Source organism: Bubalus kerabau, chromosome 17, assembly GCF_029407905.1.
Source record: "Bubalus kerabau isolate K-KA32 ecotype Philippines breed swamp buffalo chromosome 17, PCC_UOA_SB_1v2, whole genome shotgun sequence".
Lineage (NCBI taxonomy): Eukaryota > Metazoa > Chordata > Mammalia > Artiodactyla > Bovidae > Bubalus > Bubalus kerabau.
Genome location: NC_073640.1, coordinates 42153410 through 42179076, shown reverse-complemented (window position 1 = coordinate 42179076; position 25667 = coordinate 42153410). Strand labels below are relative to the sequence as shown.

Below are 25667 nucleotides of genomic sequence, written 5' to 3'. Positions count from 1 at the left end.
CAGCAGAGGGAAGCCATGTCAAGGACTTAAGTAGATAGTCAATCAGTGATAACTGAATGTGAGCACAGTGCCTCACATACATTAGAAGCCAGTGATTCCTTTTTGTCTTTAATTCATGTAATGAAATTGAACCAAGTCCCCCTTCCACCTCATTTTTTTGTGTTTTGGGACTATTTCTGGAAGTGTTCCCTAGCAAATTGCCCCCAAACAATGAGTTCCCCCAACTCTGGTCTAAAAGGCAACTCTGGAAGATTTGATGCCAAAGCACAGATGGTTTGGGGCTTCACCAGATATTAAGACTTTCCACAACTGGAAGAGATCCTTCTCAGCCAGCAGGTGGGTGATGGAGGCATACCCTACTTCAGGAGAGAAGTGGGGCATCAGGCACCCCAGAATGCTCATGGACTGGGCAGTTAGTGGCATTTCTGTGAAGAGCTGGGCGCCAACTTAAGGGTCAAGAGTCACAGAGCTCAAATTTCTCACCCCCTTGGGGTTTCTGTGTACTCACCTTATTAGTCAGATCCTCGTTGATTTGCTGGGTGCTGTTTTGTTGGTAGAGAGAGGTGTCCAGTTGCATACTAAATTGCTTTACCTGTGATTTGAGGTTATCATTCTCCTCCTCCATCTTTCTCAGATTCTCCATGGACTGCTCCCGAATTAAGGAACAACACCCAGAATGGAGGCGTTACTTCAGACACCCGAAGAAGCCCCTCCTCCTCTGCCCTCAGGCACAGCTCTGCTCTGTGCCTGGTGTATCTCAGGCCTTCTCTCTCCCCTTCATGCGTCCTTCTCACCTTCCCTCCCTTCTCTCCTGAGGCCTGAGTACCCTCAGCCTCTATATCCCGCCAGGCCATGCAGGGCTCAGGTCCAGCCCTGGGATTCTTAACCCTGAGTCTTTCCAGATTATCCTCACCATCTTTTCTCTCCTTTTCCCTTCTAGTCGGAATGTCTCGAGCTCTTGCTCCACTAACTTCTGCTGCTCTTTGCTCTTTTTCAGCTGCTCCTTTTTATCCTCCAGCAATCTGCTTATCTCCTGAAGTTGTTCTTCTAGACTGCTTTTGGAGGAGGCGTGCTCCCTGTTCTGAGAAAACAAACGCTGGGCTGAAAGTCAGTGTTAGACACCATTTGGCTGGGCAGGGAGGGGTGGAAACCCAATCCAGAGATGACTGAAATAAATATGAGGACAACTCCTTGGTTATTTAGCATGTATAATAAAAAATTCCCTCAGGCTGAGCAACATTTTTTTTGGTTCAATTAGACATACTTTCTATTTACAGATACAGGTCTCACTTATTTACCAAGTCTTTCCACATAAAAACCTCTTTGAATAAATTTTTTAAAAATCGTAGAAAAATACAAAAAGAATAATTCAAAGTTTAAAAAATTTTAAATTGACTGAGAAGGAGAGCTTGAGTCCTAGAAAAAGAAATAATATTGTCCTTTTGTTTTTAAGCTTAGCCCTTGAAAATGCTTATTATTGGTCGTGGGAACTGGAGCTGACTGGCCGGCTTGGCAATTCTAACACAAATTCTGGACAAGTAGTTTGCAATGGATTGGTGGTAGCGTCTTCCCAGATAAAGAACAATGCAATTTTTTTTTGCCTCGCCGCTGGGTTTGTGGGATCATAGCTTCTGACCAGGGATTAAACCCAGTTCCTCAGCAGTGACAGAGGGGAGTCCTAACCATTGGACTGCTGGGAAATTCCCAAGAGCTGTGCAATTAGTCTTAAACAGAGCCAATGCTTGAGCTGGCCACCTGCTTGCCTTCCGTACCTGGTGTTGAATGTGGTTTATACGATCTAGCTGTTCATTCAGTTTTACATCTTGCTCAGCCAGTGTCTTCTGAAGCTGCCTCTTTTCCTTCTCCGAAAGCTCAAGCTTTCTCGTGACCTCAGAGAATTCTAGTGTCAGCTCCTCTATCCGTTTTCTAAAGCAAAATGGCAACAAACAAACAAACACACACACACAGGTGGCTGGACTTCAGGGTCCGTGTCAGTGGACTGTGGGCTAGCTGCAACAGGGCTTGCTACCCCACTCCTGGGCAGCGGCCCATGGTGCCCAACTGGCTCACGGGGGACAGAGCCTCTGTCTGGAGGTGGACCTGCGATACCTGCTAGGGGCGAGCTCCTCCTCAGCCATCAAAGAATCCTTCTGCAACTTCTGAAGCTCCCTCTGGAGCTCCTGGATGGTCTCTGCCTTCTGCTTCTCCAGGCAAATACAGCTTTGTAGCTTCCTCTGGCAGTCCTCCAGGTTGTCATTTGCCATAAAGACCTCTTCTTTGTAGTCGGCTGCTTGCTGAGCTGCAGAAGACAGGAGATGACCCCTGGGGTGTGTCCACGTGTGAGAGGAGTATGTGTGAAGATTGGACTCTCAGATGAGACCAGTTTAAAAAAGTCTGCTCCTTCATGTTGTGACTTACTTCAGTTTCCAATCTGTCCTCCTCTCTATTTCATTATCAGTCCTGAAGAGCTTGGTTAAACTATCTGTCTTCAACCTACCCACCAGCCATGGACTTCTTGTTAAGTTAAACAAATTGGTAGAAATTGCTCAGTATCTGTTTTGCGACTCACCCTGTCTCTGGGTACAAATCCTGACCTCATGGAGTTTAGCTGTACCTGGTTCACCTGACGTAGAGAACACAGTAATGTTAAACTCACACTGACTGTGAACACAGGAAGCAAGATCAGTGTGGGTAAGTAGAGCCCGGGCCTTAGAAGAAGGAAGAGAAAGGTGATTATTGGTGGGGGGTAGAGGTGGATTGTTAGAGGAAATGCACAGTGAAAGGAAGCGGGGGCACGTCTGAAGAGGATGGGAAGATACCAGTTTAACTGGAAAGTGAAAAGGAATGGTGGGAGACAGTTAAGTGCATGGACTCGAGGCGGGTTTTGAAGAATGTCAAAAGGCTGAGAGAAATATTTGGACATGATTTAGTGGGTTCTTGAGCAGGGACCTGCCATAAAGGAAAGAGTGTTTTAGGAAAAGTGGAATGTCTTAGAATGGAGAAAGATTTCTCATAACATCCTGTTAGCCCACATCCTTGTCTACACTGGGTATGAAGGAAGTGAAGTGAAGTGAAGTCGCTCAGTTGTGTCCGACTCTTTGCGACCCCATGGACTGTAGCCTGCTACGCTCCTCCGTCCATGGGATTTTCCAGGCAAGAGTACTGGAGTGGGTTGCCATTTCCTTCTCCAGAGGATCTTCCTGACCCAGGGATCGAACCCAGGTCTCCCTGGGCACTGTAGACAGAAGCTTTACTGTCTGAGCCACCAGGGAAGTCCATATTTCAGGGTACGAAGAAGCACTCAAATAATTTGTTTACTGGAGTTTCTCAACACCAAATACCTCCCCACTTCCTGTTGTTTCTCCTATCATTTCTACGTTAAATATCACTCCTCTCTCTGTATTTTGTTTTTTTTTTGGGGGGGGGAGCTGGAATACTGGAAGAAAGATGGTGTCACTATGGAAATGATTATATACCCAGGAGAAGGGAGGAGGATTTTTTTTTTTAAACAAGGAAGAGAGCAGATTCAGCTTTGGGAATGTTGGTTTAGTCGGGAAGGTGGATGCATCTAGCTTCTAAAGACAAGACTGACTAGGTGCCATGGCAGGGCTGGGGCTCCAGGCGTTGGAGTTGCCTGCAGAGGAATGCGGCCACAAGGAGCAGAGGCGCTCACCAGCAGAGGGAGAGGAGAGACGGCAGAGGGTGGGGTCTTAGAGATGGGTGACCAGGGTCAGGGCAGGAGGGAAACGAGGTGAGATCTGTGGAAGAAAGGGTCAGATCTGTGGAAGAACGAGGGACCTGTCATGTCTCCAAAGCTAAGAGACAACCACTGAGGTGTGGGGGCCAATGGCATGGACATACACAGAGTTAGAGGAGGGTGAGGAAGGACACAAGCTTTGAACTTCTTTTTTTTTTTCCCAAAATTGATACATTGCTCACTTAACATTTATCCTTTTAAATTGTACAGTGCAGTGGTTTCTCATAGACTCACAAAGTTGTGTGACCATGAGCATATAATTCCAGGACATTTTTTATCACCCCCAAACAACCCATATCCAAGGCAGGAAGTTACTAGTGACCTCTGAGAAAGCACTTTCAGCAGAGGGGCAAGAACATAACCCACGCTCTAAGTGAATGTGTTTGGAGGCCAAAAAAGGAGAGAGAGAGTTAAAAAGCAGGGAAGGAAGAAGTGAGTGGTGTGATCAAGGTCCCAGAGAAGGTGGAGAGGAGCGTGGTGCAAAGAAGCAGGGTACAGAGTTCTGTGCTCCCGTGTGGAGGAAAGGAGAGGCTGCCGAGAAAACGTGGGCATGTGAGAGCAGCAGTCTGCTTTCCCAGCCTGAGCACCTGCTGTGTGGCGGGCGCTTCACAGGGAGCATAAGGTTGGAGTGAGGAAGGGGCTTAGAGGGTGGTCCTAACTGTTGTGAGGTGAGATGGGATCCTGAGGCTATTGGAGTGAGACAGTGGAGAGGGGAGGTGACTGCTCTGGTCCAGTGCGATGGGGGCAGAGGGGACAGTGCTTGCCCGGGGGCCTCACCAGCCAGCCTCTGCTGCTGTTTGGCGTCTTCGAGACATTCCTTCAGCTTCTTGATCTCAGCTCGCAGGTGCCCGTACTCAGCCTTGCATTTGTCCTGCCTCTCCTCCTGGATGGCGATTTCGAGTTCGTTTGTCATGCACTGCTGCTTCTCCAGCTCCATCTCCTTTTTCACGAGGTTGTTCTGAACCTGCGCCAGTTCCTTCTCTAGCTCGTGCAGCATTTCGTCTTTCTCCTGGAGGAGCTGAAGAAAGTGAAGTGTTAATGCTGATGGAGGCCTGAGCAGCAGCAGGGCCAAGTCAGCTAGAGATCACCTTGAGCCACCGTCTTCTCTTGTCAGGATGTTGTAGTAGCCTCCACCTGGGCTCCCTTCCTCCCCTCGGGCTACTCTCTGACAGAGACTAGCAGCCAGAGGTGGGCTTTACAAATGCGAGCCAGATCTTGTTATGCTTCTGTTCAAAGCCTCTACTGGGTCCACCTCACATGGAAAAAGGCCAAAGTCCTTACAAAGACCTTCCGAGATGCTCACAATCTGGTACTTGGCTACCTGTCTGACTTTACCTCTTGCCACCCCACACTTGCTCTGCTTCTCAGCTCACTCCCGCCTTAGGGTGCCAGCCCTTGCTATTGCCTCTGCCTGGAATATTCTTCAGGATCTCAGCTTGGGTGGCCCTCTTTCTTTATTCAGATTTATGCCCAGATGTCACCTTATCAAAGATGGCCTTCCCTGACTACCCTGGGTAAAACAGCCACCAAGTTGTTTTAGGAATTCATTAGTACCTAACATTTTATTGTAAGTTTTGTTATTTGTTGGTTGTCTGTCTCTATAGACTAGAATGCAAGCTCCATGAAAGAAGGGATGGCACATGTTTTATCATATTCTTCATGCCTTGAAGAGTGCTTGGTGTATCATAGAAATTAAAAAATATCTGTTGAATGAACATACAAGTGACTCAAAGATGTTTATCCAGATTCCTCACTTCCTGTTGTCATCTCTCCAAATATCTCCATTAAAAAAAATTAATATATTTTTAATTGGAGGATAATTGCTTTACAATATTGTGTTGGTTTCTGCTATACACCAATGTGATTCAGCCACCGATATACATATGTCCCCTCCTTCTTGAACCTCCTTCCAACCTCCCACCCCATCCCACCTCTCTAGGTTGTGACAGAGTGCTGGTTTGAGCTCTCTGAGTCACTACAGCAAATTCCCACTGGCTATCTGTTTTACATATGGTAGTATATATGTTTCCATGCTACTCTCCCAATTCGTCCCACCCTCTTCTTCCCCTACTGTGTCCGAGTCTGTTCTCTATGGCTGTGTCTCCACTCAGTTCAGTTCAGTCATTCAGTTGTGTCCAACTCTTTGTGACCCCATGGATTGCAGCACTCCAGGCTTCCCGGTCTATCACCAACTCCCAGAGCTTGCTCAACTCAAGTCCATCGAGTCGGTGATGCCTACCAACCATCTCATCCTCTGTTGTCCCCTTCTCCTCCTGCCTTAAATCTTTCCCAGCATCAGGGGAAAGCATCAACCTTTTCCAAGGAGTCAGTTCTTTGCATCAGGTGGCCAAAGTATTGAAGTTTCAGCTTTGGCATCAGTCCTTCCAATGAATATTCAGGACTAATTTCTTTAGGATGGACTGGTTGGATCTCTTTGCAGTCCAAGGGACTCTCAAGAGTCTTCTCCAACACCACAGTTCAAAAGCCTTTGGCACTCAGCTTTGTTTCTAGTCCAACTCTCACATCCATACATGACTACTGGAAAAACCATAGCTTTGATTAGATGGACCTTTGTTGGCAAAGTAATGTCTCTGCTCTTTAATATGCTGTCAAGGTTGGTTATAGCTTTTCTTCCAAGGAGCAAGTGTCTTTTAAGTTCATGGCTGCACTCACCATCTGCAGTGATTTTGGAGCCCCCCAAAATAAAGTCTCTCACTGTTTTCCCATCTATTTGCCATGAAGTGATAGGACCGGATGCCATGATCTTAGTTTTCTGAATGTTGAGTTTTAAGCAACTTTTTCACTTTCCTCTTTCACTTTCATCAAGAGGCTCTTTAAGTTCTTCTTAGCTTTCTGCCATAAGGGTGGTGTCATCTGCATATCTGAGGTTATTGATATTTCTCCCAGCGATCTTGATTCCAGCTTATGCTTCATCTAGCCTGACATTTTGCATGATGTATTCTGCATATAAGTTAAATCAGCAGGGTGACAATATACAGCCTTGAGCACTCCTTTCCCTATTTGGAACCAGTCTGTTGTTTCATGTCCAGTTCTAACTGTTGCTTCTTGACCTGCATACAGATTTCTCAGGAGGTAGGTCAAGTGGTCTGGTATTCCCACCTCTTGAAGAATTTTCCACAGTTTGTTGTGATCCACACAGTCAAAGAAGCAGTCAATAAAGCACAGTCAATAAAGCAGAAATAGATGTTTTTCTAGAACTCTCTTGCTTTTTCAGTGATCCAACGGATGTTGGCAATTTGATCTCTGGTTCCTCTGCCTTTTCTAAATCCAGCTTAAATATCTGGAATTTCATGGTTCACATACTGCTGAAGCCTGGCTTGGAGAATTTTGAGTATTACTTTGCTAGCGTGTGAGATGAGTGCAATTGTGTGTTAGTTTGAACATTCTTTGGCATTGCCTTTTTTTGGGATTGGAATCAAAACTGACCTTTTCCAGTCCTGTGGCCACTGCTGAGTTTTCCAAATTTGCTGGCATATTGAGTGCAGCACTTTCACAGCATCATTTTTTAGGATTTGAAACAGCTCAACTGGAGTTCCATCACCTCCACTAGCTTTGTTTGTAGTGATGCTTCCTAAGGCCCACTTGACTTCGCATTCCAGGATATCTAGCTCTAGGTGAGTGATCACACCATCGTGATTATCTGGGTCATGAAGATCTTTTTTGTACAGTTCTTCTGTGTATTCTTGCCACCTCTTAATATCTTCTGCTTCTGTTAGGTCCATACAATTTCTGTCCTTTATTTTGCCCATCTTTGCATGAAATGTTCCCTTGGTATCTCTAGTATTCTTGAAGAGATCTCTAGTCTTTCCCATTCTATTGTTTTCCTCTATTTCTTTGCATTGACCACCGAGGAAGGCTTTCTTTTCTCTCCTTGCTACTCTTTGGAACTCTGCATTCAGATGGGTATATCTTGCCTTTGCGTCTCCACTGCTACCCTGCAAATAGGTTCATCAGTACCATCTTTCTAGATTCCATATATATGCATTGCCCAGAGTGCATGTGTACTTAGGCACTCAGTCATGTCCACTCTTTGTGACCCTCTGGACTGTAGCCTGCCAGGCTCCTCAGTCCATGGGATTCTCCAGGCAAGAATACTGGAGTGTGCCACGAGAAATTTCAAGGAAGAGCTCAGAATTCCACCCCGCCCTCCATTCCTGTGGGCCCCCTACCCCCTTGGCCCTCACACCCCCTTGGCCTCTTGATGTCCTTCCCCGTGTCTAAAGCGCCGAAATCTCACTGCGCATGCGTAAGTGCTCTCCAAGCAACACTGAGGATGGCAGAGCCGCAGAGCCCGCTCCTGCCAGGCCTAGTCTCGCACCTGCCCTGTGGCGGTTCCAATCAGGGAGCTCCTCGCTTTACCTTGTCTTTCTTCAAACCAAGCTTCTGGGTCTCGGTGAACTGCGTCTGCAGCTCCTGCAGCCGCCGCTGCATGATGATGACCTCCTTATCCTTCCTCTCCACGTGGGCAGATGTCTCCTCCCGCAGCCCGTGCAGGTCCAGCTCTAGCTTCATCATGTCTACAGCGGGAGGAGACAGTGCTTTGTGCTCAGAGGGGTGCTCCGCCCTCCGGGGCTCCCCTCACCCCACTCCGCCACTGGCCCACGGTTTACCCTTCATGATGTTTTTCTTCTGTTCTGACACGGACTCTAGCTCCATGCGCAGATCCTTCACGAGGTTCTGGTATTCCTCCACGTGCAGGCACTGGCTGTCTTTCTGCTCTTGCAAGTGCTTCAGTATCTGCGCAGACGGGAGAAGAGCGGGGCGGGGTGAGGACCTGGGGGGAGAATGCTCCCTAGAATGGCGAGGGTCCAGACAGGCAAATCCGGAGGGACACAAAGTAGCAGAGTAGTTGCTGCGGTAGGGTGGGGGGTGGGGGATGGGGTGGGGACGGGGAGGATGGGGAGCGATCCGTGATAGCTCATGGCTATGGGTCTCTCTTTGGAGTGATGAAAATGTTCTGAAATTAGTGGTGATGTTGCCCCACTTTGTGAATATACTAAAAACCACTGATTGTACACTTTAAATGGTGAGTTTTCTGGTATGTTTGGAGAAGGAAATGGCAACCCACTGCAGTATTTTTGCCTGGAGAGTTCCATGGACAGAGGAGCCTGGTGGGATACAGTCCGTGGGGTCACAAAGAGTCGGATAGGACTGGGTGACTAACACTTTTCTTGTATGTAATTACATCTCAATTAAAAAATAAAGAGTAAAAAAAAAAAGAAGGATATGGCCGACTTCACCTGCTCACACAGAATGGAATGTGCACAAAAGCCACCCCCTTCCTTCTTGCCATACTCAGTGTAATTCACGAAGCACTACTGTGTGCCAGGCACTATCGGGGGTGCCGCAAACACCACAGACACCAATTCTTACCCCAGGGAGCTGACCTTCTGGTGGGGTGAGACAAACAAAGAGCATAAAGTAGTGACTAACAGAAAACATGAAAAGCTGATACCTGGGTCTCCTGCACTGCAGGCAGACGCTTTATCGTCTGAGCCACCAGGGAAGCCCATGGAAGAAACAGGTCAGCAAAAGAGGAATGGAGATGTATGGGGTGGAGGTGAGGTGTGCTGCAACCTTAAATGGGTTGGATAGGTTAGCCTCAGTGAGATGGTGACCAAGGAGGAACAATTAGTTGTCTGGGCATGATGGGATGCTAGGGAGATAGTTTATGTGATTTCAGAGTTGACAGTGATGGTGGGCTGCACTGTGAGGACTGAGGGGAGCAGCTGCAGAAGTGCAGGGCAGTCACCGTATGACCTGGGTGCGGCCCTGTAGGGCCAAGTGTGGGAAGAGAGGTGGCTGGCCCTAAGTGAGATGTGAGTAGTCTCAGTCCTAACAGAATATTTACATAATGGCTTTGGGTAGGATATATAAAACGTATGGGAAACTGGATTCTGTTTCTTGAAGAAACCTGTACCTTTAAAAAAAAAAATAGAGTGTTAAAGAATTTGTGTTTAGTAGATATAGAGTTTCAGTTTTGCAAGATGAGAAAGTTCTAGAGATTTATCGCACAATAATGGGAATATACTTAACACAACTAGCTGCACATTTAAAAATGGTTAAGGTGGTCAATTTAATGTCATGATTTTTTTTTCCATTATGAAACATCAAAAAGTGAGGGAGGAATAAAGACATTTCTCAAACATGGAGTGTATGAGATCTTGCTATATGTCAGGATGTGAATAACATGGGACTGACCTTTAAAATATATGTTGAAAGACGTACAAGGAGAAATTCCAAAGTTCATCCAGACTCCATGGAAAGAGAAAGCCCTGGGAAAAGATGCATCTCCGTTCCCCAAGCAGGGGCTCCCTTGGAGAGCTAATGTGTGCTGACTCTCTGCCACTTCCCTTTATCACTACAATATTCGGCATCAGCATGGCCTCACGTGGCTGGCTTTATTTTACATCTCAAATTCAGGCATGACTGACTTCAGATCTCCTAGAAGGGACCCTCGCCTTGTTTTCACTATTTTATTGGTTGGTCAAGTCTTACGATTTGTTTATATGGCTTAAATGCTTTTTCATTATTTTGAGATGGCTTTGAATTTTGAAAATGTAAGAGTTTTTAAAAAGGGAGTGAATTTGAATGAATAATCTTCCCTAAATTTGTTGCTTTTCAATTTCAGCCAGAAACCAGAAGGCTGGATGATTCTTCTGAATCTAGCAAGCCAACAGGAGTCTCTGTCTTGTTTAGCTATACCATTGGACATGAATGAAGAGATAGGTGTAAGGCCAAAATTCAATTTCAAAATCTAATCATGCCAGACACATTCCTTGGGTACATTATATACAGTATCCTTATGGCAGGGCTGAACAAAGTGACGCAAATATAGAATAAAATATAAAATGTAGTATAAAAATTTTAACAAGAAGGAGAACCCAGAATCAAACGCAACTCAGCCCATCCCATCAGGCACAAATAGGCAAATTTCTCCCACCTTTTTGATGTCTTCACAATCTTCTGAGGAACTAGGGGGGTGTCGGTGGGTGGCTGTATAGGAAGCAAAGTCTGCTTGTAATTTTATCAAAGCCTCTTCACGCTCCAGAACCTGCAACGTAGCACAAATCAGTTACTCTGGATCATCAACACAGTGGCTTGTTACTAGTGCTATTTTTGCAAGGTGTTCCTTTGTCAGCCCAAGTTTATTTCAGCATTGTGTGATTCATATTATATAAACTAGGGAGAAAGAATTATGTTTTCAGTCTTATATCAAGGCTCACTAAGGCACAGACAGTGGTTTTTCTCGAGTCCATCAGTGGCCACACTTTGGACCCCCTCTTGATCCTGTCTGTATGGTCCAGTTTATGAGGCAGAAGAAGGTTCTTTGGAGACTGTGATGGAAAGATGTACTGAATCTCTCAGAAGATAGGATTCAAAGTTCAAGAAGTAAAGAAGGAAGCTTCTTATGGATCGAGTGAATATGTATGTTTTTTAAAATAATAAAAAAAGAAACTTTAGTTTTTGTTTGTTGAAAATAATTCAAATAGAACCCAAGCATCAAAAATAAGAAGTGAGGGACTTTCCTGGTGGTCCAGTGGCTAAAACTCTGAGCTGTCCATGCAGGGGGCCTGGGTTTGCTCCTGGTCAGGGAACTAGATCCCACATGCTGTAACTAAGAGTTTGCATGATGCAACTAAAAATCCAGTGTACCACAAATAAGACCTGGCACAGCCAAATAAATAAATACTTAAAAAAAATAAAAAGAAGTGAGACTCTCCTATTTAGTTATTCTCTTTTTTCTCACTTCTGCTAAGGAGGAGGAACACTATTGATAATTTACAGTAGGGGTCCCCGACTTCTAGGATCTAATGCCTGATGATCTGAGGTGGAGCTGATGTGATAGTAATAGAAATAAAGTGCACAATAAATGTAACGCCCTCGAATCATCCCGAAAGCATCTCCACCCCCTCCCCCATCTGTGAAAAAACTGTCTTCCAGGAACCGGTCCCTGGTGCCAAAAAGGTTGGGGATCACTGATATATACTTCTATATTATGATCTAAGACTTTAAAAAATAAAAGCTGGATTGGACTCTACACAGGATTCTGAAACTTTTTCTCAATAATATACCACAAATATCCTTCCATGCAGCCCTTACAGATCTACTTTATCCTTTTCCTTGGCATATTATTATTCCATAATATGGATGTCTCTTTAATAATTTCTTTCAATCTCTTTAACTGTTTCCTTGCTGATGGACTCCTTGGTTGTTGAGTGAGATTTTAAGTCTCTTTAGAATCTCAGACTTAGTGTGAGTCGGGGATATGCACACCGAGGAGAACATGGACAAGAGGCAGGGGCATGTATGCGTAAGACATGTGAGGAGTGCTGGCAAAGAGATTACTTTAGGCAATTCTTTCCCCGCCTCCCTTTACTCAAGACTTTATTTTGGGTCTCTTGGGAAAATGTTCTAGAAGGAGACACTTACCAAAGCGTTACTGCAGGCTAGCTTATTTCGAAGTTCCTGTATTAGATCATCCTGTTCAGAGACCTTTTGCCAGACTTCAGATAATCGTTTCAGGGTCTCCTGATGCTCTTGAATCATGCAGGGAGAAGTGAATATACGCACCTTTGAATGATCACCCTTGTTCTCAGGCTCCTGGGATATTTAAAAGTGATAGGTTGATTTTGAGCCAATTTTGGAGTCAATTTCAGAATGCCATGAACATGAACAATCTCTAGACCAATATTCTAAAAGTTCATGTTCACGTATCTGATTCATATATGTGAATCAGATCTTCCAGAACAAAAGAAAACAAATTAAAAAGTGCACAAACAATAAAAAGTTCAATGGTTCACAAGAGAAAACACTGAAAAGTAAATCTTGACCCTCCGTGACCCAGGTCCCCTTTTCCCTGATGGTCTATGTTACCAGTTTTTTGTATATCCTTCTGGGGATAGTTTATGCATATTTACATATCACTTATATATGTGTGTGTAACCCCTTACTCTTTCCCTACCCAAGTGAAAGTCTTCTGAATACTATTCTTAACATTTATTTAAGATATTTTCCATAGATCTATCTTATTTTTCTTTTAAAATTAATTTCAAACTGCACAAGTAATACACATACATTTAAAATCTTTATAGAACACTGTAGGGACTTTCCTGGTGGTTCAGTAAGAATCTACTTTTCAATGCAGGGGACTCAAGGGTCAACCTCTGGTTGGAGAACTAAGATCCCACACGCCAAGGGTCAAGTAAGCCTGCATGCCACAACTAGAGAGAAATCCATGTGCTGCAACAAGGAGCCTGCATGCTGCAGCTACGACCTGACAGCCAAACAAAAACAAAAACAAAAAAAAGCAAACCCTAAACTGCCCCACCCCAAACCTCTAAAATGAAGAACACTGTAATATTATAGGCAAGTCTAAATTTCTCTTTGACTACCACCTCTACTCGCATACTTACTGCATTCTCCATAGATGATAACTTGTGCATATCTTTCTAGAACTTTATCTATACATTTACATACATACAAATGAATATTGCAGAATACAGATATTATTTTCACTTTTTGAAACAAATTTTTTCTCAACAAGATGTCTTAGAAATTTATCCATGTTGGTACACATGCCTCTATTTTGGCTCTTCTAAATATGTTTATCTAGTTTCCTATTGATGGGAATATATGCTGTTTCCAAGTATTTTTCTAAAATGAAGCTGAAGTGAATATTTTTGCACATAAATCTTTGAGTAGCTATTCTAGTTTATGTGTAGATTAAATCTGTAGATGTATTATAGGAATCTATCTAAACAGGGTCTATTTAAAACTTTGATAGCTGTTGCATGCTTATCCTTCAAGGAAATTACCAATTGACACTCTCATCAACATGAATGTGTCTGTTTTCCTAAAACTGCATTTTTTATTTTTAAATGTCTTTCTCTAGATTATCTGAAATCATGCATGAAGGTTACTACCTGTTCACTGGTCTGCACTAATAATGGGGTGAACTGATGCAGAGAAGCAAAAAAGAACAAAAAGTCCTAGTTTGGATGGTAGATCCTTTCTCCATTAAACTATATCCCTAACTGGGCTTTTTCAGGCAAAGTTAGAAATAGTTCATGTTCACTGAGCGTGAAAGTTGCCCATGAGTATATAAATAATTCAGTGTCTATGTGGAATAAAAAGGGTAAGAAACAGAAAGATGATATCTACAGATTCCAATATCTTAATACTTACAGTATGAAAAATAGAAATTACTTTTAAAGTAATAGAAGAAAAATTCTTGGAATTGAAAAAAATGTAGATCTTCAAAGGATCAGCTAAGTGTTGAGAGACTTAATGAGAAATAAATTTTAAAAAATCCTGAGCCTAAAAACCTCTAGAGTTCAGAGATAAAACAGGTGACTCACACAAAATGAGAAACAGGTTGAAAACTAACAATTCCTCTTTAATACTGCATGGTATAATACAACACAGCTATAGTTTTCTAAGACTTGGTTGTAAATCTGTATATCCAATCAAAATAGTATTCACAAATGATGGCAAAATAAACCTTGTTCAGACATGGAAATTTTGAGAATTTTTTCCATGCACTGTTGTTTCTGAAATAATTAACAAGGAATTATTGCAGCAAAAGGAAAAGTCCAAGAATGTAGAAGAGGTGGAGTATACCGCTTAGTAAGTAAAAGTTGGCTTTATTTGTAATCTTAAAGACATGTACATTTTGTCTGTCATATAACTAGCTCAAGAAATTAAAGAAAAGATAAAAAGTTTTCAAATTCATTTACATTAGGGTAGCATAATCCAGACACCAATATGAGATGCGAACACATAAATTTAAGTCATCAAAATAATCTCACTTATGAAAATAGATAAAAACTAAATGCTAATAAGCTTATAATAGCAGTTTATTATGATTTAGGTTAGCAGTTTATTATGATATATATTATTTAATTAAAATTAAATTATTTAATTAAAATAATAACATATATCAAGGAGGATTGGTTCCAGGAATGTAAAGATTGTTCTATAAATGAAAATCTATTAATTTATTACACTTCATTACAGGAAAAAAACTCTATGATTACTTTGATAGGTGCTAACAAAAACATCCAATAAAATCCAATATCTATTCCTGGTAAAAATTCTTGATAAGCTATGTAGAGACAGTTACATCTTTAACTTCAAAAAGGATATTAACAAGAATCCAAGAACAGATATTATATTTAAAAGTGGAATATTAGAAACATTTAAAAATATGAGGAGCAAGGCAAGGATGCTACAATTCTACACTGTTCTGGAGGTCTTAGTCAATGTGGTAAGATGGAAAATAAATTGTATAAATGCCAATAAGGAAAGCAATTTAAGAAAACCTGAGATAGTCAACTAAAAATCTGGAAACAGAGCTCAAAAATACCAGGATAAGAGTTTTTCTCTACATCAACAATAATTAACATAATTAAATGTACAAAAGAGCTCATTCATAAAACAATAACAACTGTAATACATCTAAGAATAAACTTAAGCAAGAAATATGTGAGATCTATAAGGAAAAGTGTAAAATCTTACTAAAGGACACACAAGAAGTCTTGAATAAAAGTAGAAACATCATGTTCCGTGTGTGTGTGTGCTAGGTCACTTCAGTTGTGTCTGTTTCTTTGCGACCTCAGGGACTGTAGTCCACCAGGTTCCTCTGTCCATGAGATTCTCCAGGCAAGAATACCAGAGTGGGTTTCCATGCCCTCCTCCCAGGAATCTTTCCAACCCAGGGGTCAAATCTGTGTCTCCTGCATTGCAGGCGGATTCTTTACTGCTGAGCTACTGGGGAAGCCTGTCATGTTCCATAGGGTATGATAATTTCCCCCAAATGAATATAAAGTTTGAAAGTAAGACAATATGAATTTCACGAAGACAAAAGATACAAAAAAGACCAAGAAATATTTGAATGTAAAGAACAGTGAAGTTGGACCTGCCCTAAAAGGAGGTATGAAAACATAGTATCAGTTAAAGTTACTATCAAAAACAACTCTGATCTTGGTGCAGGAACTGACGAGTAGATCAAAAGAACATAGAATCCAGAAAGAGATTAGTACGTATTTTGAGCTGGCACTTCAAGTCAATGGGAAAAGGTGGGGATGTTTCATAAGTGGAGCTGGGACAACTGGAGATCCATTTTGATAAACATAAAATTACAGCCTTCTCTCATTATTTATATGGGGCTTCTTGGCCCTGGGTCAGGAAGATCTGCTGGAGAAGGGATAGGCTACCCACTCCAGTATTCTTGAGCTTCCCTTATGGCTCAGTGGGTAAAGAATCTGCCTGCAATGTGGGAGACTTGGGTTCAATACCTGGATCGGGAAGATCCCCGGGAGAAGGGAAAGGCTACCCACTCCAGTATTTTGGCCTGGAGAATCCCATGGACAGAGGAGCCTGGCTGGCTACAGTTCATGGGGTCTCAAAGAGTTGGACATGACTGGACAACAAAACAGCAACAGCAGCTCATTATTTATAAATGAAATATATATATATATATATATATATATATATATATATAATATAACTACAAAATTATAAAACTGCTAAAAGACAGTATAAGATAAACTTTTGCAATCTGGGTGGGGGGGGGTAGTGAAGGCCTTCCTAAATAAGACATAAAACCTAGGATCTATTTAAAGAAGGGCTAAGAGATTTAGTTTCATAAAATTAAAACCTTTTGTATGTTGAAAACACCATTAACAAGAAAAAATAAAAATGACAAACTGGGAGAAAATATTTGTAACTTATATAATGAAACATTATTACCTATAATATAGATATAGAAGAACCTTCTAAATCTATATCATAGAAGGTGTAGAACCATCTATGCGGTTGCTGTTTAGTTGCTCAGTCGTGTCTGACTCTTTGGACTCCATGGACTGTAGCCTGCCAGACTCCTCTGTCCATGAGATTTCCCAGGCAAGAATACTGGAGTGAGTTGTCATTTCCTTCTCCAAAGAACCTCCTATAAGTCAACACAAAAAAGGCTAACAATCCAATAAAAAAATGGTTATACACTTATGAACAGGGCTCAATACTTTGTTCATGAGGTGGGCACTGTGGCCTGCCTCCCTGACCCCCTTCAGCAGTGAAAGACTTACTCCTCTAGCTGTGGGGTGCTGCCCTTCTTGGGGGTTGCCTGGGTTGAAGAAAACATTTGCCCAAGGTCATGTCTTTCCCTAGGAAGACAGCTCACATCCAATCACTGACCACCATGGAGGTATAAAGGCCAGCTCCCTTCTCCCCAGTTTATAATTGCTCTAGAGGTCTTTCCAGTCTCAAAGCTCACCATGAGGTTGACTAAAGCATTTGCTGGAACAGCCCAATGTCTCCTTCTGCCCAACCCTGCTTCCTTTCCCTTCATAGGAGCTGATGCCAAGACCTTTCTCTAAAAATGTCTGACATGCCAGTCTGTCTCAGAGTCTGCTTCCTGGGGAGCCCAACCCACAATTATTAGAATGAAAGGAAATAAAAATTGTAATGAGAAAATCTGTTTTATTTTCCCCCATCCATCAGTTTAACACAACTTAAAGAGACTGAAAACATGCCCTGTGAGTGTGCGGAATTATTGTTGGTCAAAGTGTAAACTGGTAGAACCTTTTTTAGTATTCAATGTAGAATTCTCTTTAAACATTAAAAATAAGCATTTCCTTTGACCCAGCAAAATCTCACTTCAGGAATTAACCCCTGTATGTGGTAGAAAAACAGGTCAGTAGATGGCACAGGGTACAGTCATACTACAGAATACAAGGTAGTAACTAAAAGAAATCATCAATTAAGAAAGAAAAGAAAAAACCATCAAGATATACATTTAAAAAGCAAAGTGCAGAACCACATTTTTAAAGTGACTCATTTATGAAAAAAGAAAACCTCAACATTTTATATATGTAAGTGTATAGCAATAGGCTGGGGAAGATTGCCAGCACATTTTGAGTGACTGCCTAGTGGAAGGAGAGTGGCATGGAGAAGGGCAAATGTGGACTTTTACATTTAATCTCCATAATTCTGTCTAGAAAGCCTATATTGTTGTATTAGTTGTATAATTTAAAAAACCAATTAAAAGAAAAAAGAGACAAGTTCAGGCAGTGTGGCTCTTCTTTGCTATGTTTCATGACTTTCTCCTTCTATTTGATTCTGAAGCTATGATTTGCATGAGTCTTGTGACCTAGAAGAGGCAACAATGGAAGATTTGGAAGCTCATTTGGTCATTTACTTTCTGCCTTATTTGAAGTGGTGGTTCCTTATATTATCTTTCCTTGTGACTCATATGGTAAATAATCTGTCTGCAATGTGGGAGACCTGGGTTCGATCCCTAGGTGGAGAAGATCCCTTGGAGAAGGGAATGGCAACCCACTCCCGTGTTCCTGCCTGGATAATTCCATGGACAGAGGAGCTTGGTGGGCTACAGTCCATACAGTCCCAAAGAGTTGAATACACTTTCTTTTCTTCTCCTTATGTTAATTAAGGAGCCTTAACATTCCTAAGGAGCAATCTTACAAAAGATGTGAAGGCTTGAAGTTCAAAGCTGAGGGCCACAAAAGTCAAGGGAAGGAATGACAACTAGTTGAAAGTTTGGGTTTCTGACAGAGAGGGTTTGGTTGAAGTCCTACCTGACCGACGATCCCGCTGAGCTCCCCCTCCAACATCTTCACTTGGCACTCAAGTAACTCGATGTTGCTCAGGGAAGTCTGGTATTTATCCCTGTAGAGGTTTAAGCTCCTTTCGAGGGAGACAATTTTATCCCCAGCCAAGGCGAGTTGCTCCTGGGCCAAATGGAGCTTATCCCCTGTGTTCTCATTATGATTTCCCAGTTCCTCCTCATAGAGAATCACCTGTTGGTATAGTAAAGAAACCACACTGAACCGACTGAAGCATCTAATGACGAAAGGATATGGCTGTAAGATAGCATGCAGAGGAGTCTTTTACCTTAACTAGAAATGCAGATGCAAAGAATAGGCCCAGCACAGATCTAAAAGCTACCGTACGTAAAATCAGAATAGTAATGATTAGAAAAATTTTTAAAAAGATTGTCCTGTTTGGATGGTAAGCTTCTTAAAGGCAGGGACCATTTCTGTTTCCCATTCTTCCTGGTATGTAGTTAATTCAATAAAGATAATGTTAGTTGATTAACAGGAATGAATGTATAGCTCCATTTTTAAAGGGCTTGAGATGGCAGTATTATTTCTTTACTAGGTATTCTCTAGAGGTCTAATTTAGAAAATGTGGAGTCCCTGGTGCACACAAGTCTGCTTCAGCAAAGGCCCCTACAGACAGTAGGGGAATAGGACCTGAAGTTCCTGGGGAATTTGCATCCTCCTTATTTAGGTTCTTTTTCTTCCTAATCAGTTAATTAGTGAACCAATTGAACAGATATTTATTGAATGCTCAAGAACAATGTCTTTGGTGCTTAGGGGTATTTATACTTACACAGCACAGGCTCCTCCCTCACAGCATTTACAAACTTCTATTGGGAAGATACAACTTAAAATTAGCAAACAACTCTTGCGTGTGCTAAATGAAATGACTTGCATTATATGTATTGAAGGAGTTAAGAGCAGGAGGGTCATCAAGGAAGGCTTTATTTGGGTTCAAATAGTTCAGAATTCAGATAGAACACATTCTGTCGGTTTAAGCTGATGTATTTGCTGCCTGCCATTTTGAGAGTCATCTTAGGAAAGGATCATTTACTTTGAGGTGTTTATTAGGGAACAAAAAGAGAAAATGAATATTTTATATTCATATGTTTATAACAGAAGCTGTCAGGAGGCCTGCCTATACCCCCTTGACACTCACCATTCCTCCGTATGTTAACTCCCTTCCAACTGCAAGCATCTTTAGTTTTTTTTGCCTGAGGGATGCACTGGCCCCAGGAGCCCACTCAAGCCGAGGAGCAAGACAAGACAAGTGACAAGTATGGGGAGTTAACAATATCAGGTGCAACCCTCAACCAATGACTGGAACGATTGGCTGGGATCAATTTTCAGTGTGTCCTACATTTCCTACCGGAGTTCTCCAGAGGGATTGAACCCTGGTTTCCTGCAGCAGTGATAATCTTTTTTTTTTTTAATGAATTTTTATTGGAGTATAGTTGCTTTACAATGCTGTTAGTTTCTGCAGCACAGCAAAATGAATCAGCTATATGTATACATATATTCCCCTCCCTCCCCCCTTTTTAAGCTTTCCTTCCCATTTAGGTCACCACAGAGCACTGAGTAGAGTTCTCTGAGCTATCCAGTAGGTTCAGCAATGATCTTAAGAGTACTTTTCTTTATGGGCTTCCTGCCCTTGTTTGACACACTTCCCTACTCTTTCACTGTGCTTCGTGGGATCACCTCCCTCCTGAATTAACTAGTACTTATAGAGTCAGACAAGACAGTGACAACACATACTTGCACCATCTCCTTGTTTTAGGATCTGCTGTTGGGAAACCCAAACTTAGAAGTTTGATACTTCTGTGAACAAAGTATTGAGGGAACTTGGCAGAGTGCTGAAAGTACCTTTTTCAGGACTTTCCCATACTGGGCTCTGTGTCAGTGACTGTTGCATACCAGATCCCACAACGATTCCTCCTCTCCTCCTTGTAACAGAACCTTGACTTCGTTTGGGACCAAAGTGTGCCTCACTAAAACACTGCATTTCTTTGCCTTCCTAAGAAATTGTTACAGCCATGTGACTAATTGTTGCCAGTGGTATATAAGTCAAAGTCTTGTGTGGGGCTTCTGGAAAGTGTCCTTTAAAAGGGAGGAGTGTGCCTTTCTCTCTCCACCCCATTTCCTACCCTCACCCTGATTATTTGGAGCAAAGATGTAAAGGTTGGTGCTCCAGCAGCCATCTTAGGTGACCTGGAAAATGGAAGCTCTCAGCTGTTGATGGTAGAGCCGAAAGACAGGACACAGGTAGCAGTCTTAGACTACCTCTCTCTTATTTTATGTCATAGAAATTAACTATTTTATTTTTGTTTTTGAAAGATCCTTCCACTAGACAGACAAGTCTAGCTTGATACACTTTTCGTATTTTCTGATTACTAAAGAAAGATCTGGTGATCCCCAGAGTTCTCTTTCTGTGCAACTCGATCTTCTCTGTTCCTCTACCTTACAAACTCTAAGAACTTAGTCTTCTGGGATCCTTAGACGATTCCCTTCAAGTAAGGGAGTCTACCAGGCTCTCCCAGATTCCTATTTTTGTGTCATGGACTAGAAACTCGAAATAATAAGCCAAGGACAATAGTAGCGCTCACCTCATTTGTTTTTCCCATTTCTCAAGACTACTGTCTTTCATTGTCTGGTGTCCAGTGTCTTTAAAAACAACAGTGTCTAACTATTTTATTTAAGACACTATTGCTTTGGCGTTTTCTGTTATATGAAGCCAAATAGAATCCCAACTATTAATAATTCAGGGTCACTTTATTCAGGCTGGGCTCTTGTTTAAGTTAGGGTGAACCAACCAGTTTTAATACAGCTTGGCATTAGCTTTATTAAACCATGGTTTATGCTCACAGGCTTTGTCCCAGATTATATTTTGTAGAATAACCTTTCTTTGTTTCTTTCCCTCCCAATCCTTTACAGCAAATTCTCATTGGTCATAATATTTCCTTAAAAAAAAATTCCATGTTTCTTCAAGGCCCTTCATAAATTCCCTGGAGTTAGTCATTAAGTAATAGCACCATTCAAGACAGTCCTTGGAATTTTATCTCTAAAGGCAGAGGAGGACAATGCCAGAGGAGGCTGCCTGTTCCATTACTTCAAACCCATGGTTTTCCTACTGCTAGTGCTACCACTGCCCAGCTGATTTTAGTTCTAAGGCTTTTGTCTTTGTAATTTACTTGGGATATCAAAGATGATATACTCTGGTTAAAAAAAAAATACCACCCCGGGACATGAATAGAAATGAATACCCAGAATGTACTTAAGTCGAGTCTACTTGATCTAAGACTCCAGTCTGCAAAAATGACTGACGAGGTACTCTCAGTGATTAACTCAGACTCAACATCTGGTTATCTTATCCCCTGTGCAAGTGCCAGGAATTTATATATGATTGAAATCTGATTTTTCTAAAAAAATGATTGATTTAGTGGACTTTATACCTCTTTCATAACCCTTAGAGACCTAGAGTCTTTTGCATTTAAATTGCCATGGTAATAGAAGATGATGTAATAGGAGATGATAAGGCTCCGTGCACACCACACACATGTATGTGCATGTGCACACATACACCCCACACACGTACACACATACCACACACCCCACATGCATTAATACTGGACCTCTCACCCAGTTATGCCATTCTGTTTAGTTCCCTCTGTTCAGTTTCAAAGAAATCAAGAGTTAAAGAGGGCAAGTTGATAAAATCTGCTCAAGATGTGAAGCTCTCCTCTAAGTCCACTGCTCGCTTTCTAGTAGTTTTGACCTGATTTCTGTAGATACATGGTCATATAGGACACTTCCATAGTTACTTTCTCTATACCTCATCTTCTTTCATCTTGCAGTGATGGTGGAGAATAACCAGGTCAGAAGTCTGCTTCTCCAGGACTGACTGATACTGCAAGAGGGAACAGTAAGAAGTCTGCAACTCCTCGGTGCGAAACTCCAGTTCTTGCTGAAGGGCCAGCAGCTTTTTCTTGAGTTGTTGGAGTTGCCTTAGATGACATTGCTTATTAGGCTCAAAATTCATGTGTGACTCCTCAAATGCTAAGGCTGTCTTCTTATTCTGTAATTGAGAAAGGCTTTAGATTGTTACCAAGCAGGCAGTCACTGTTTGATTTTTTTTTTTGTTCAACCATTCACATCCATCTATCCACCCTTTTGTCTTTTCATCTCCAGAGCACTTATTAAATGTTTCACCCTGTTCACAATAAAGCATTACTTTGTACTTTCACTCTGTATGAACAATTTAAAAGAAGGAAAAAACCATAGTTCCTTTCTACTATTTAGATCTACCATCCCTATTATGTAGGTCAGAAGAAAACACACACACGAAAGGGACCTAGAGAGCACTATAAAGATACACTCGATAATATGCTTATGTTTTGTCTTCATGTGAAAAGAAAACACAATTGACCTGGAACGGAATGGATTTCTGGTTATGGTTCTTGGACTAAACTTGATTATTAAAAATGCCCAAATAAAAGGACAAACTCTTGGGGAAATAGCTTTCTGGAATGCTGGGAAACAGGAGCCAGAGATATTGCTAAGGCACATCTGAGCACTGACTCTCTCTCCTCTTGAAGGCAGATATGAGCTTGCAGTTGCTGAGTGTGTGTGTGTCTGTATGTGTGTGTGTGTGTGTGTGTGAGAGAGAGAGAGAGACAGAGATCTCTCCCTGCCAGTCCACAGTCAACCTGAAATGCTGCTAGACCCCACTTAAATTTTCACTCATTCATTCATTCCATAAGCATATGTTGAGCACCTACATTGTATCAGGTATTCTGCTCATAGGACACATCCCTGAGTTGTTTATTCTGGTACAACTGAGGTCTTCGCATGGATGCTTCTATATTTTCTTGCCCAACATTCCCAGTTGAAACAGAAGCAGGACCCTATGGTCCTTCTCCTGCATGTCCTCCACCTGTCTTTTGTCTGTAGAAAAACTTTAGCCAAAGCCTAAGTTTAATCAGAGAAGTGAGAAAATGCAGAAGCAAAGGAAAGTAGTCCAACAAGACCAAACCATAACAGCTTAGTCATTAAACAAAGTCAAGGAACTTCAGCTCCTTCTCAAGGGCTATATAGATAATATTCTGAGCCATACCCTGTGAGCTGTCTTGTAGATACTGAAACCCCCACCAGGTGGAAGAAGTTAACTACCTGATGACCCGACTGTAGCCATGACATGCTGCTCCTTCTGCTGCTGCTAAGTCACTTCAGTCGTGTCCAACTCTTCGCGACCCCATGGACTGCAGCCTACCAGACTCCTCCGCCCATGGGATTTCCCAGGCAAGAGTACTGGAGTGGGTTGCCATTGCCTTCTCTGGTAGCCATGACATAAGTTGCCACAATTCTGAGAACTGGCCTCAAAGAAATGGGAACAAACCGACCCTGGAACTGAAGATCAACTATACTTAAAACAATCAAGATGACGCTTGATCAGACCACTGCATGACCAACTTCAAGATGATTGTCACAGCTGATGGTGCTGTTTCTGTATGTAGCCCCTTTCCTCCATCTATATACCCCTGAAACTCCCCTTTAAAAGCTCTTGGCCACTGATCGTCAGTGGCGGGAGTCAGCCTTTGGACATGAGTCTGCCCACCCTCCTCCGCAGTTGCTGGCCTCTCACATACAGCAAACTTTCCTTTCACCAACCTTGCCTCTCAAGTATTGGTTTTAGAGTGGTGAGCAGCCAGGTCCCACTTTTGGTAACATGGTGACTTGTGAAGGAGAGGTGGATGAAGAAGATGGCTTGTAGGCATCCCTTAGTTCCTTCCTCTGCATACTGTCTTCCTATTCATTGTTTAAAACCCTGTCCAAATACTTGTTGTTTTCCCTGCAAAGCTGTATTTGCACCAATACCATAGACTTTCTGGGCATGTCCTTAATGTGGCATTTCACATTCTGCCTTGCATTGTAATGATCTCTGTGCATCTTATCTTTTAATTAGACCATAAATTTCTGAAGGTCAGGGGTCATGTCTACTCGTACAGGGCCTAGATTAGAGATTCATACAGAGCCAGGTATTGAAGGAAAGAAAGACATGAAAACTGACTCCCAAAAATTTGAGCTTGTGGCCTTGGCCCAATTAACAGAGTACTTTCAAACTTTTCTAAAATTAAATTTGTTTTTTTTTTTTTACAGTTTTATCAGCATCTTCTCTATATGTCATAAAATTTAACTACTGTTAAGTATACAATTCAATAATTTGTAGCAAATTTATAGAGCTGTACAACCATTATTATAATCCAGTTTTAGAATATTTCTATCACCTCAAAAATTCCCTCATGCCCATTTGTCACTCCCATTCCTACCCCAGCTCCAGGCAACCACTAATCTGCTTTCTGTCTCTATGGATTTGCCCTTTTCAGACATTTCATATAAGTGGAATTGTATAATATGTCATCTTTTGTGTCTGGCTTCTTTCACTTAGCATAATGTTTTTGAGGTTCATCCAGGCTGTAGCAAGAATCAGTATTCTGTTCATTTTTACTGCTGAACAGTGTGACTATACCATATTTTGTTTATCTGTTCACCAGTTAATGGATATTTGGATTGTTTCAGGTTTTGGCTATTATGAATAATACTGCTATGAACATTAACAGCTGTCATGTGAATGTCATATTTTCATTTAATTAATTTGTTCAGCAAATATTATGGTACACTTCCTATGTGCCAAGCACTCTACTAGTTAATGGGGATACAGAATTTTATAAAACAGAATTTCTGCCTTCGTGAGGTCTGCATCTACTGGTGGGGGAGATGTGTGGAGGGAGTGAGAGTCGGAGAGAGGGAATGAGAGAGAGAGAGGTAGCAAATTAAAGAAGTAAATTGTGTAGTTTATTAAGAGGAAAAAGTGCTATGGAGGAGAATAAAGCAGAGGAGGGAGATGAGGAATGCCAAGATGGACGCAGTTGTAATTTCGAATTAAGTGTTCTCATGGAGGACCACACCGAGAAGGTGACATCTGAGTTAAGATAGTCAAGGAAGAAGCCTGGTGGGAACGTACAACAGGAACACTCCAGACAGAAGTAACAGCAAGTGCTAAGACCTGGAGGTAGGAGGCGCCTGATGGTGTTTGAGGAGCCACTTTGTTCAGGTCATAGCAGAGAAAGTAAGGGGAGAGTGGTACCAGGTGAGGCGAGAAAGGAAAGGGAGGAGAGGTCTTTGAGGACCATGTAGGCCATCCTTAAATCCTTAACTTTTCCTTTTAGGGAGATGAAAGGCCATTAGAGGGTACTGAGCAGAGGAGTGACATG

General features: G+C 42.0%; 1 protein-coding gene across 1 annotated transcript in view; it reads right to left on the bottom strand.

Annotated features, from left to right (window-relative positions):
• Window positions 1-25667, bottom strand: part of PMFBP1 (polyamine modulated factor 1 binding protein 1) — a gene marked incomplete at its 5' end in the record, with an annotated part of 40870 nt that overhangs the window by 9418 nt on the left and 5785 nt on the right. The window contains 11 exons of the mRNA XM_055551129.1: window positions 509-646; window positions 914-1081; window positions 1773-1926; window positions 2110-2299; window positions 4535-4775; window positions 8138-8295; window positions 8389-8515; window positions 10722-10832; window positions 12212-12382; window positions 18376-18597; window positions 22229-22471. Of these exons, the coding sequence (XP_055407104.1) occupies window positions 509-646; window positions 914-1081; window positions 1773-1926; window positions 2110-2299; window positions 4535-4775; window positions 8138-8295; window positions 8389-8515; window positions 10722-10832; window positions 12212-12382; window positions 18376-18597; window positions 22229-22471 (1923 nt within the window). The remainder of the gene's footprint in view (window positions 1-508; window positions 647-913; window positions 1082-1772; window positions 1927-2109; window positions 2300-4534; window positions 4776-8137; window positions 8296-8388; window positions 8516-10721; window positions 10833-12211; window positions 12383-18375; window positions 18598-22228; window positions 22472-25667) is intronic.